Below are 13,314 nucleotides of genomic sequence, written 5' to 3' on the forward strand. Positions count from 1 at the left end.
TGGGAGAAAGATACAACACGGGAGTTAGTTTACACTGTCCTGTGGAACCACAGTGCCCCAGATGTGACCATGAAACTAGGGAGACAATCTACAAATAACAGTGACCTAAACAGCGTGGGAAAGATATCCAAAGTTCCAGTGTAATAATCCATTCTATAAAAAGGGAGTTTACTGTATTATCTGGGTTGAAGATGGGATGGGTGAAAAGGGAGAGATAAGTGTTTACTCTGAAATGAGATATGGACACTTGAGGATGACTGCCCTCATACATTATAACCACCGCTATTCAGACTGGTCTATGATGAATGACTGCCAAGTCAAATATGTGCAGGTTAGGTAGATTGGCCATGTTAAAAAATTGCACCTTAAGTGTCCAAACATGTGCAGGTTAGGTAGACTGGTCCTGATCAATGTGCGGGGTTATGGCTGGGCCTAGGTAGGGTGCTCTTTCGGAGAGTCGATGCATACTTGATGCATAATCATTGGAAAACTCAACTGTGGAGCAACATTTCTGAACAAATGTTTAGAAAGAGGAATGTTCAGAGAAGGGAGGAGAGCCAAAAATGTAATTGAATAAAATGCTTTTATGTTAAACAAATACTTTACATCCATTAAGGGAGCTAGAACATTAATAAATGAATAAGCTTGGGACAAAGATTCGGGGGAAGGGACAAAAAAGTTATTTGCAAGCAGGTTTAACATTCTTTGACTGTTCTGAAAGCTGATTTACCACGTGAACTAAAAGAGCAGAGAGTGGGATTTCTGAAAGTTGAAACTAAGGAAATTGGGCATTGAGGAGATATTTTTAACATAATGGGCTGTATTCTCCGCTGCCTGCCGCCGGTAACGGAGTTCCCGATGTGGTGGAGAATCCAGTGCCGGGGGAAAAATGGGATCGGTGCCATTTCTGATTCCCCAGACTCACACTGGCGACAGCATTAAGGCTTGCACCCCACACCAGCTGGAAGATGCAAATGGGTCAAAATGAACAATTTGCATCCTATTAACTGGTTGAACACCGGATTTACCCTGCCTCTGTGATTTTTGGTCCGGGATTCACACAGCCGTGGATTGGTACATGTATGTCCCAGCATGGACTTGGCATGGTGGACCTCATGGTGGGCCAAGGCCGTAATTATTTAAGGTAGGTGCCCCCAAAATCCGCTGGTGGGCTCCCTCACCTCCAGAATGGAAATCCTGCCCACCTCACCAGACTACCCCGACCAGAGTCCCTGCCCAGAGACCCCCCCCACCAGAGACCCTCACCAGAAATCCCCCCATATCAAAGACCTCCCATATCAAAGACCCACCCAACGTTTATAACAGAGAACTCACCCATAACAGAGACCCCCGCCATAACAGAGAGTCCCCATAACAGAGAGCCTCCCCATAATAGGGAACGCCCCATATCAGACAACCCACCCATAGCAGAGACCCTCCCCCATCAGTCACCCCTGCCTGGAAGTTAAAGAGCATTCCAGGCAGGAACAGTGATAAAAATCATTGCTTTTTCACTCACCTATCCCTTACAGCTGCTGCCTCAGGCAGATGTCTAGAAAGCAGCAGCTTTAACTTAATAGAAAGTGAAAACCACATCACAAGGCTTTAAACCCCCTCAGACTTTTTGATCTGCAAGGCTTTTGTTCACTTCAAACAGCTTTTACTAGGCTATAATTGGCTTTCAGACAGCCAAATGTCTGGATTGTTTAATTCCATTTACCTTCACGCTTGAGTGGATCTCAAGTGGCCAGCTGTGAAACTAATGTTTATAAATATCTGGGAAATAAGAGCTTTCACTTTCTCTGTTGCTCAGCAGAAAGCACTCAACTATTATTGATATGGCATTGAGCTGTCAATCATAACTAAATGGGGGGGGGTCTCTGATATGGAAGGCATCTCTGATATGTGGGGCGCGATTCTCCGCTCCCACGCCGGGTGGGAGAATCGCGGGAGGGCCGCTCTGGCACCCCCTGCGATTCTCCCACCCCCCCCCCCCCAAAATGACGTGTCGCGTTTTGTGACACGCCGCTCGGAGAATCACGGGTCACCGTTTTTCCCGGCGACCCGCGATTCTCCGGCCCGAATGGGTCGAGCGGCCTGCAGTTCCCGACCGGTTCACGCCGGCGGCAACCACACCTGGTCACTGCCGGCGTGAACATGGCGCCAAAGGTGAGTATGGGCCTGTGGGGGGGCGGAGAGGGGAGCGAGCACCACGGCCGTGCTCGGGAGGGGACTGGCCCGTGATCGGTGCCCACCGATCGTCGGGCCGGCGTCTCAAAGGGACGCACTCTTTCCCCTCCACCGCCCTGCAAGATCAAGACGCCACATCTTGCGGGGCAGCAGAGGGGAAGACGGCAACCGCGCATGCGCAGCTGACATCATTAGGCGCACCAGCCGTGTCATTCTCGGTGCGCTGGGCCTTGACGCCAGCGACAAATCCCCGCAGCCGAGATTTACGGCACGGCCCTCCTAGCCCCCTGGGGGAATAGGGGGCCAGGAGTGGCCTCCGACGCCGTTATGAACCTCTCCGGGTTTCACGATGGCGTCGGGCCTTGCGGAGAATTCCGCCCGTGGTGTCAGGTGGGGGATGGGACGGGTAACCCTCATGCATGTTTGCGTGCTGTGTGTGGGGTGGGACGGGATCGATGACGCAGCAATTCCCGTGTTGGTGGGAAGAGGGTTAAAAGCCTCTAACTGTCATGGGGGGGGGGGGGGGGGTGGGTGAGGGGTAATTTGCATTGTGGGGGGGAGAGGGGATCCAGCCACTGGACCTCCGTATAGGGCAGCCCGCTCCAAATGCCGTCGCGATAGCGGGATTCGCAACAAAATCCCAGGAGCTCCCTGCCATGCAGAAATTTGCTTGGCAAGGGAGGATGAATCGCTCTTGTGTACCGCCCCCTATATTTTAAGAAGAGGGTGTGCGATTTACAAGTAAAGTTCTGAACAATGAAAACATTTCGCTTTAAATATATTCATGCTGAATTTGTTGGACTCAACATAACCTTATCAAGCACAGGTCCAGGTGACAGTTTAGTCTTTAAATTCTTGAAAATGCTCGTGTATTTTGATCTGGCAGCGTAAAAGTTACTGTCATCAAGTCTTTCACACTATTGTGGTAATGAATAACTTTGCATAAAATAATACTGATGCCTCAAAAATGGAAAAGTAAGTCATGTATAACTCACATTAATTGTACATTTTTCTTTCAAACAGGTTGTTCAGCAACACCTTCTCTTTTTTATTACACTTTGCACTGCTTTGGGCATTTTTATGGTGATTTTTATTCTTGTCTGTGTTGAGTCACTGTTTCAAAGGTGGATGAAGACATTTGCAGTAGTCATTTGGACTTGCCTTAATCTCTTGGGGTATGTTTTCATCTTTGCTGATGGAACTATCACTGCTTGGGACCAGGTAGGCTCATTTCAATTGTTAAGTCCTGTTACTTGGTTTTCCATTAGATATCTGGGAGCAGAATTTCCGCAGCGGTTCCTCTGCTCTAACTCCGGCAGGAAATTGGTTTACACTGGGGCTGTTTGCAGAGGTTTGCTGTGGGGAGGTTGGAAGAACCCTTGCAGAAGTTCCACCCCATTCTGTCTCTCAAGTCAAATGTATTCACGTTTCCAGATTCATCAAGTGACAATTTTGTTAGATTTAGGATTACAGCCAGTACAAAAATTGCTTCTATTTAAGGCTACTGTAGTGTCAATTTGGCTTGAGTTGGCTAACATTGAATGAAGTCATGAAATCAAGTCCAATTTTTGAAACTGAGCATATAACCCAAGTGAAACATCAGTCAATGTTATAATGTTAGAGAGGCCACCCTTCAGGCAAGATGTTAAACTGATACCTATTCATGTTTTTTATTTATTCATAGGATGTGGTTATTGCTGGCAAGGCCAACATTTATTATCGAATCCCAATTGTCCATGAGAAAGTGGCGATGAGCTACCTTCTTGAGCTGCTGCCATCCATATGATGAAATCATCCCACAATGCTGTTCCTTAGGGAATTCCAGTATCTTGACCCCCCTTGGTGATGTATTTCCAAGCCAGGACAGTATGTGGCTTGGAAGGGAACTTGCAGGTAGTGGTGTCCTCATGTGCCTGCTGCACTTGTTCCTCCAGGCAGTAGAGGTTAAAAGGGTGAGGAGGTGCTGTCAAAAGAAAACCTTGGAAAATGCTGGCATGTAACTTGTAGATGGTACACACTGCAGCCACAGTGCACTACTGGTGCAGGGAGTGAATGTCTAAGGTGGTGGATGGAGTGCCGGTGCCTTTATTCTGGACAGTATTAAACTTTTTGAGAGCTATTGGAGCCGCACTCATTAAGACAAGCGGGGAGTATTCTATCACAATCCTGAATTGTGTCTTGTAGATGAGGGAATAGCTTTGGGGATTCAGGAGGCGGGTCATTCACCCCAGAATATCAAGTCACTGATCTGCACTTGTAGCCATAGTATTTATGTGCTGGCAGAATTAGGTTTCTGGTCAATAGTGATCCCTCAGGTTGTTGATAGTGGGGAATCGGGTGATGGTAATGCCATTCAATGTCAAGGGGAGGTGCTTGGACTCACTCTTGTTGGAGATGGTCGTTACCTGAAACTTTTGTGGCATAAATGTCACTTATCATAGAATCCCTACTGTGCATGAGGCTGGTTTAGCTCAGTTGGCTGGGCAGCTGGCGTGTGATGCAGAACAAGGCCAACAGCGCAGGTTCAATTCCCGTACTGGTTGAGGTTATTCATGAAGGCCTGCGTTCTCAACTGTGCCCTTCACTTGAGGTATGGTTATCCTCATGTTAAATCACCACCAATCAGCTCGCCCCCATCTAAGTGGAAAGCAGTCTATGGTCATCTGGGACTAGGGCGACTTTACTTACTTACTTTACAGTGCAGAAGGAGGCACTCTGTCCATCGAGTCTGCACTGACCCTGTGAAAAAGCACTCCACCTAGGCCCACTCCCCAACTGTACATCTTTTGGACATGAAGGGACAATTTTAGCATCACCAATCCACCTAACCTGCAAATCTTTGAACTGTGGGAGGAAACTAGAGCATCCAAAGGAAACCCACGCAGATGCAGGGAGAACGAGTAAACTCCACACAGTCACCCAAGGCTGGAATTGAACCAAATAGTGCCAAACACTGTGCCACACGCTGCCCTTGCCACGTACCAGCCCAAGTCTGGATGTTGCCCAGGTTTTCTTATGTGGGGACATGAATTGCTTCATTATCTGAGGAGTTGTGAATGGAATCGAACACTGCAATCATCAGAAAACATCTCCACCTCTGACCTTATGATGGAGGAAACGTCATTGATGAAACATCTCAAGATGGTTGGACCACGGAGACTACCTTGAGGAACTCCCGCAGTGAAGTCCTTGGGACGGATGATTGGTCTCCAGCAACCACTCCAACCTCCTTTGTGCTGGGTATGAGTCCATGCAGTGCAGAGTTATCCCGTGCTTCGTACAGCTGTAAGTTTTACTCGGGCTCCTCTTGTCATACTCTGTCAAAGACTGCCTTGATCTCTCGAGTAGTCACTCTTGCCTCACCAATTCAAAACCTTTGTCCATGTTTAGAGCAAGGCTATAATGATATCTGGAGCTGAATGGCCCTGGCAGAACCCAAACTAAGTCTCCGTGAGCAGGTTATTGCTTTTTAAAATGTAGCTTGATAGCACTTCCATAACTCTGAAGATTAATCGCAGGCTAATGTGGCATGAATTGACCAGATTGCATTTGTCCTGATTTTCGTGGACAGGATACGTCCACACAAATTGTCACTTTGTCCGTTAGATGCCAATGTTGAAGCTGCATTGGACAATTAGCACGGTGGTAGTGGCGTGCAATACGTTGGAGGGAGGCCTTGGAGTGAAACTAGGAATTTTCCTTCACAAGAACTGTGCAATGATCACTCCTACTAATAATGGACATCAACAGATGCATCTATGACCAATAGATTGGTGAGGAGGAGGTCAAATAGGTTTTTCCCTCATGGTGGTTCTTTCACCCCTAGCCAAGCTATTCCAGTACCACTACAACACTGGCATCTACTTGATAATGTGGAAACATTGCCCAGGTGTGCCCTGTACACAAAAAGCAGGGCAATCCAACCCAGCAAGTTACCATCCTATCAGTCTACTCTCAACATCAGCAAAGTGATGGAAGGAGTCATCAACAGTGCTATCAAGTGACACTTATTAAGCAATAACCTGCTCACTGACGCTCAGTTTGGGTCCCGTCAGAGTCACTCAGCTCCTGACCTCATTACAGCCTTGGTTCAAACCTGGACAAAAGAGCTGGATGCCAGAGGTGAGGTGAGAGTGACTGCCCTTGACATCAAGGCAGCATTTGACCGAGTAAGGCATCAAGGAGCCTAGAAAACTGGAGATGATGGGAATCGGGGGTGTGGGGGTGGGGAGCGGGGGGGGGGGGGGGGGGGGGGGTGAAACTCTCCACTGGTTGGAGTCATAGCACAAAGGAAGATGGTTGTGGTTGTTGGAGGTCAGTCATCTCAGCCCTGCAGGAGTTCCTCAGGGTAGTGTCGTTGGCCCAACCATCTTCAGCTGCTTCATCAATGACCTCTCCGACAACATACGATCAGATGTGGGATATTTGCTGATGATTACCCAATGTTCCCACCACTCCGTCTCCTCAGACACTGAAGCAGTCCACATGCAAAAGCAGGAAGACCTGGACAATATCCAGGCTTGGGCTGACAAGTGGCAAGTAACATTCACGCCACACAAGTGTCAGGCAATAACCATCTCCATTTCGAGAGAATCAATCCATCACCCATTGACATTCAATGGCATTGACATCACTGAATATTCCATTATCAACATCTTGGGATTACTATTGATCAGAAACTGAACTGGACTAGCCATATAAATACTGTGGCTACCAGAGCAGGTTAGAGGATAGAATCCTGTGACGGGTAACTCACCTCCAGACTCCAACAAGGCACCTACAAGGCAGAAGTCAGGAATGTGATGAAATACTCCTCACTTGTCTGGATGAGTGCAGCTCCAACAATATTCAAGAAGGTCAACACCATCCAGGACAAAGCAGCCTACTTGAGTGGCATACCTTCCATAAACATTCCCTCCCTCCACCAAGACGCACAGTAGGAGCAGTGTGCACCATCTATAAGATGCACTGCACAAACTCACCCAGGCTCCTTAGGCAGCACCTTCTAAACCCACAACCACTAACATCTAGAAGGACAAGGGCAGCAGGAACATGGGGACACCCTCACCCAGATGTTCCTCTCCAAGTCACTCACCACCCTGACTTGGAAATATATCGCCGTTCCGTCACTGTCGCTGGGTCACAATCCTGAAACACCCTCCCTAATAGTACCTACACCAAAAGGACTGCAGTGGTTCAAAAAGACAGTTTACCAAGGGTAATTAGGGATGTGCAACAAATGCTTACCAGCGAAGCCCACACTCCATAAAAATGAAGAATAAAAAAAAGAACATGCTCCCTTTCACAAGAAAGACTGCCCCCTGTGTATTTAACATGCACCCTTTCACATGACAGACTGTTCCCTGTGTATGTAACATGAACCCTTTCACATGACAGACTGCCTCCCTGTGTATTTAACATGCATCCTTCACATGACAGACTGCCTCCCTGTGTATTTAACATGCTTCACATTTCAAACTGGCCTCTTTCCCGCTGTTGCTGCTCCCTCAAAAACATACGACTGAACAAAACAGAGTAATTGAAGCTTGTCCACACCGAATTTGCAAAATAAGTTAGGGGTAAAAATGAAGAATAAAAAAAGAACATGCTACCTTTCACATGACAACCTGTCCCGTGTTTTTAACATGCTCCCTTTCACAAGAAAGACTGCCCTCTGTGTATTTAACATGCACCCTTTCACATAACAGACTGTCCCATGTATTTAACATGCACCCTTTCACATAACAGACTGTCCCATGTATTTAACATGCACCCTTTCACATAACAGACTGTCCCATGTATTTAACATGCACCCTTTCACATAACAGACTGCCCCTGTGTAATTAACATGCACCCTTTCACATGACAGAATGTTCCGTGTACTTAACATGCACCCTTTCACATAACAGACTGCCTCCGTGTAATTAACATGCATCCTTTCACATGACACACTGCCTCCCTGTGTATTTAACATGCACCCCTTCACACGACAGATTGCCTCCCTGTGTACTTAACATGCACCCCTTCACATGACAGATTGCCTCCCTGTGTACTTAACATGCACCCTTTCACATACAGACTGCCTCCGTGTATTTAACATGCACCCTTTCACATGACACACTGCCTCCCTGTGTATTTAACATGCATCCTTTCACGTGTCAAACTGGCCTCTTTCCCGCCGTTGCTGCTCCTTCAAAAACATTCGACTGAACAAAACGGAGCAATTGAAGCTTGCCCACACCGAATTTGCAGAATATGTTAGGGAGTGATGTGGTGATGGAGATTAAAACTGCAATAATGTAGAATTGAGCAGGTGAGGGCTCCAAGGAAACCTGGCTGCAAACTCTGCAATACTGACAGGATCGCTGTGTGTGTGTGAATTACATGGGAAAATAAACATTACACGTGCAGTTGTCTCACACCGTTTGTTTTAGGTTTAACAATTATAGTTAACAGTGTTTATTACCCATTCTTTACATTTCCAAATTGCTTGGTGATGCCTGTTTTGTTGGATTGATGGAGGTCAAAGGGCATTTAACAAACATGTAAATTGAACTATATATCTAAGTAGGATTTCAGTTCCTACCTGACGCCTGAGACCGTATAATCTAATAAAGTTAGAGTCCAATGAGTGGGGCATATATGATGCACACTTCATCACGGCAGTAATCAAAAACATCTTTTTGATTAAATTGATGCGCGATCAATTACTACTGAAACAAGGATGTAGTCCGAATTAAAGGCTTTAATCAACAAGATGTTTCCCCAGCAGCTCGAGTACAGAAAGAAGGCCGGCTGCTGGGAAACACGGGTTCTTATACCCCGCCTCACTGGGCGGAGCTACCTTACGTTCCGACCAATGAAATGCAAACACTTGGGCCAATGAGCAGTGAGCCTTCTCCGCCAATGGTAGCTCACACTCCAAGGTACCGTAGTACCTCTAGTCATACTACCACAAGCCCCATCAACACCACTGTATATGTTTAAATTACGATAAGCGCAGCATTCCCTATGATCAAATCTGGGGCGGGATTATCCGGTTTCCCCGATCATGTGTTTCCCCGAGGCGCCCCATTCACTGGCGGCAGGATCCTGTCTTCCCGCCGCTTGTCAATGGAATTTCCCATTGAAGCCACCACACACCGCCGGGAAACCCACGGACGGGGGTACATTTCCGGGAAGAATTCCGGCCGAGGAAAACATTTTTAAGGGACAGAATCACTTCCAGTCTCATTGTAGCATTTAAAAAATTCGTAATCCATTTCCTTTGATTGTGTCACAGAGTGTGGTGGGGTTCAGCACCTGGGAGAAATCTCCTGTGCTTTCTGTGCCCCGCAGCTTATTCCAGTTTCTCCGTGGAAATGTCAAACTATTTCCTGAGGTAAAATGACACCACACAGGAGTGAGACTAAATCGGAGAGCACTCTTGCATATCTCCAAACAACTCTTCAGCTTGGACTTAGTCAACGGAGAGGAGTAGACCACCTCTTGCTGAGCGAAGGATGCAGAAATTAAATTTTAAACTTTGTCCTGCAATGCAAAGAGCAAAGAAAAAAAAACTTTATTGTGAAAATGGTTTTACAATGGTTGGATGCAAGTTACAAGTTACAAAAGTAAACTTCATTTTCTGTTTTCTTTAAGGTGCCATTCTTTTTGTACATTGTCTTTGTTTTGTATACGATGCTGCCATTATGTATGCGGGATGCCATCATTGCCAGTGCCATTTCATTCGTCTCTCATATTGTTATCCTCAGTATTTATTTTTCAATTGTACCAACATCAATAAGTTCCTTAGTTCGTCAGGTGAGTCCACCTTACTAATTTCTAACTGGTTTGTATATAGCTCTCTCGCTTATTGAACCCACCACAAGTCTGAATCAAAATCCTATGATTAAATTTTTTGAGTTAACACATGTACATGTTAAAGATGGTGGTATATTAATATGTGAGAGGCAAATATAGCAAAATCTCACTTTGTACATTTGGTGTATAAGATACTTAAATGATTTGTGAATGGGTGCAAGTGTGTGAATTTAAAGAAGCTCAGTCACAAAATCATTAATATAGTAGGGTAAAATACTGTTATATTCGGGCAAAATCAAGTTCAGTCTTGCTATATGTATTTCAGCATATGTGGCTCCCATGTTAAATTAAAGAAACCCAATATCATTATCAGAAATGTTATGTCTTCTACAGTAATGGATGGCATTGTCACCTCCAGGGCCCGGTCCTTGAAGGAGGCTCATCATCAGGCTGGGAGCCAGAGGGGTCCTGGGTTCCAACAGTGTGGTGCTCACCAGATTGTGCCCCAGGAGCCTGACCACTAGCATGTCCCACCAAGATATGTGTATCTGCGCTGGTGGAGGGTGGGGATGACAGCTGTTCCGCGACCATGGTGGCATCCACGGAGCTCTCCTCTGGGGTGTTTTCCTCAAAGTCAGGAGAGGGGCCACCTGTGATGGGCCGGCGCTGTCTGCTCAAGGACCTGCAGGAGAATGGATATGTGGTCAGTGGCAGGGATGGGTCAGTCAGTATGGATTCACTACTCACATTTGACATGTTGCCCAGGTGGAACCCGGTGGTTCCTCACCTCTGCGACGTCCGCCAGTCTCTGTCCTCGGCCACCCCAGTCACCCCCAGGGCCCGGTCCTCAAAGGAGGTGAGGATTCTTGGCCAGGATTCTCCGATCCCGCTCTGGGTTGGAGAATCGCCGGGTGTGGGGGCGAGACTCGCACCACGCTGCTCCGATGCCGGCCTGCCGATTCTCCGACGCCGATTCTCCAGCTCCTGCAGGATTGCCGCCGCGCTGGTCAGGGGCCATTGAAAGCGCCCCCCCCGGCGATTCTCCGCACCTCGATGGGCTGAGTGCCCGCCGAGTTCGGCCGAGTCCCGCCGGCGTGGGTTACGTATGGTCCTACCCGGCGGGATCTCAGAGTTCTACCTGCGGGGGCCGTCCTGGTGGGGGAGGGGGGGTATCCGACCCCGGGGGGTGGGGGGGCTCCACGGTGGCCTGGCCTGCGATCGGGGCCTACCGATCTGCGGGCGGTCTACTTCCATGGGGGGCCTACGTTCCTCCATGCTGGGCCCCTGTAGGGCTCCGCCATACTGCCCAGTGGCCGGCGCGGAGACGTGAATCCATGTGCATGCGCGGAATCACGCCGGCCGCGGCGTACCGGTATTCAGGCGCCGGAGCAGCGGACATCACTCTGGCGCCCTACTAACCCCCCTAGGAAGGGTTGAATGCCTGACACTTGAGGCCCGTTGAGGCCAGAGTGGCTCGCGTTGCATCTCAAGCCAGCAGCAGAACTTGGCCGCGGGATTGGAGAATCCCGGCCCTGATGTGTGGAACCCTTCGCCAGTCTGTGCCCTTTCCCGCTGATGGAGGGAGAGCTTTTCCTGAGTGATGCACTATCAATTATAATGAGATGAGAGGAGAGAGTAATGGAGGCTTTATTAAGCAGAGATGTGTAGCCTCCTGCAGCTGCTGCTGAAATGGCTGCAGCTCGGTGAGCACACACATTTATACTCTGCCTACTGGGCGGAGCTAACAGGCACGGATCTACCCCCGTACCTGTAGTACAGGAGCCTTACCGTATTACATCTCTTATGTGATATACAACAGTGGTGACTACCACATTCACCCCCTGTTAAAAAAGAGTCCAGGGGGGGCGGTGGAAAAACTATTTTCATGCATTTTAAGGTTGAACATTTTGGGGAAAGATCACAAATTCAGCCGATCGGGTTCCTTGATCCTCCGTTGTGAGCGACGCAGTCCCGGTGGCGATACAGGCGTCAGCTCGGTCGCCGGTGACTCCGGGAGCGTGTAGACATCATCTTCATCCCCGGGTGGGACCAAGGGGACGACGGATCACCCTGGAGCGGAGTCTGTGGTGAGGTGCACTGGGTGGAGGAAGGGTGGCGCCGGGGCGGGGGGGGGGGGGGGGGGGGGGACCAGCTGGTGCCAGGTCTCTGAGGGAGATTGTGTCTTGGCGGCCGTCGGGGTACGCCACGTAGGCGTGCTGCGGGTTTGCATAGAGTAGCTGTATCCTCTCGACCAACGGGTCCGCCTTGTGGAGCTGCATGTGCTTGTGGAGAACGGATCCTGGAGCTGCCAGCCACATTGAGAACGAAACCCCGGAGGTGGGCATCCTGGGGAGGGCAAGGAGACGTTCATGGGGGGGGTTGCATTAGTCGCAGTGCAAAGTAGCGATCGGATGGAGTGAAGGGCGTCCAGCGGGAGACCGGGAGATTCTTGGACCGTAGGGCCTGCTGGGCGACCTTCCAGACCGTCCCATTCTCCCGTTCCACTTGCCCTTTTCCCGGGGGTTGTAGATGGTCGTCTTGCTCGAGGCGATACCCCTGCTGAGCAGGTACTGACGCAGCTCATCACTCATAAAGGAGGATCCCCGGTCACTGTGGATGTAGACGGGGAAACCGAACAGGGCGAAGATGGTGTTGAGGGCTTTGATGACTGTGGCAGACGTCATACCGGGGCATGGGACGGAGAAGGGGAATCTGGAGTATTCATCGACCATGTTAAGGAAGTACGTGTTTCGGTCGGTGGAGGGGAGGGGCCCTTTGAAATCCGCGCTGAGGCGCTCAAAGGGGTGGGAGGCCTTCACCAGGTGCGCTCGGTCTGGCCGGTAGAAGTGCGGCTTGCTCTCCGCGCAGGCCTGCCAGTCTCTGGTGATAGCCGTGACCTCCTCAATAGAGTAGGGCAGATTGCGGCCTTTATGAAGTGGAAGAAACGGGTGACCCCTGGGTGACAGAGAGCGTCGTATAGGGTCTGGAGTCGGTCCACTTGTGCGCTGGCCCATGTACTTCGGGATCGGGCATCGGGGGGCTCGTTGAGCTTACCGGGGCGATACAAAATCTCGTAATTGTAGGTGGAGAGCTCGATCCTCCACCTCAAGATTTTATCATTTTTGATCTTACCCCGCTGTGTGTTATTGAACATGAAGGCTACCAACCGTTGGTCAGTAAGGAGAGTGAATCTCCTGCCGGCCAGGTAAATGCCTCCAATGCCGCACAGCTTCTACGATGGCTTGGGCCTCCTTCTCGACGGAGGAGTGCCGAATTTCGGAGGCATGGGGGGTGCGTGAAAAGAATGCCACGGGCCTGCAT

General features: G+C 49.2%; 1 protein-coding gene across 4 annotated transcripts in view; it reads left to right on the forward strand.

The window, feature by feature from the left end:
* The window catches only part of adcy7 (adenylate cyclase 7), a 211,139-nt gene that overhangs the window by 115,797 nt on the left and 82,028 nt on the right, over positions 1-13,314 (forward strand). For all 4 annotated transcript variants that reach the window (XM_038806687.1, XM_038806690.1, XM_038806689.1 and 1 more), the window contains 2 exons: positions 3,214-3,411; positions 9,832-9,993. In XM_038806687.1, the coding sequence (XP_038662615.1) occupies positions 3,214-3,411; positions 9,832-9,993 (360 nt within the window). The remainder of the gene's footprint in view (positions 1-3,213; positions 3,412-9,831; positions 9,994-13,314) is intronic.

This window comes from Scyliorhinus canicula, chromosome 9 (assembly GCF_902713615.1).
Source record: "Scyliorhinus canicula chromosome 9, sScyCan1.1, whole genome shotgun sequence".
Classification (NCBI taxonomy): Eukaryota; Metazoa; Chordata; class Chondrichthyes; order Carcharhiniformes; family Scyliorhinidae; genus Scyliorhinus; species Scyliorhinus canicula.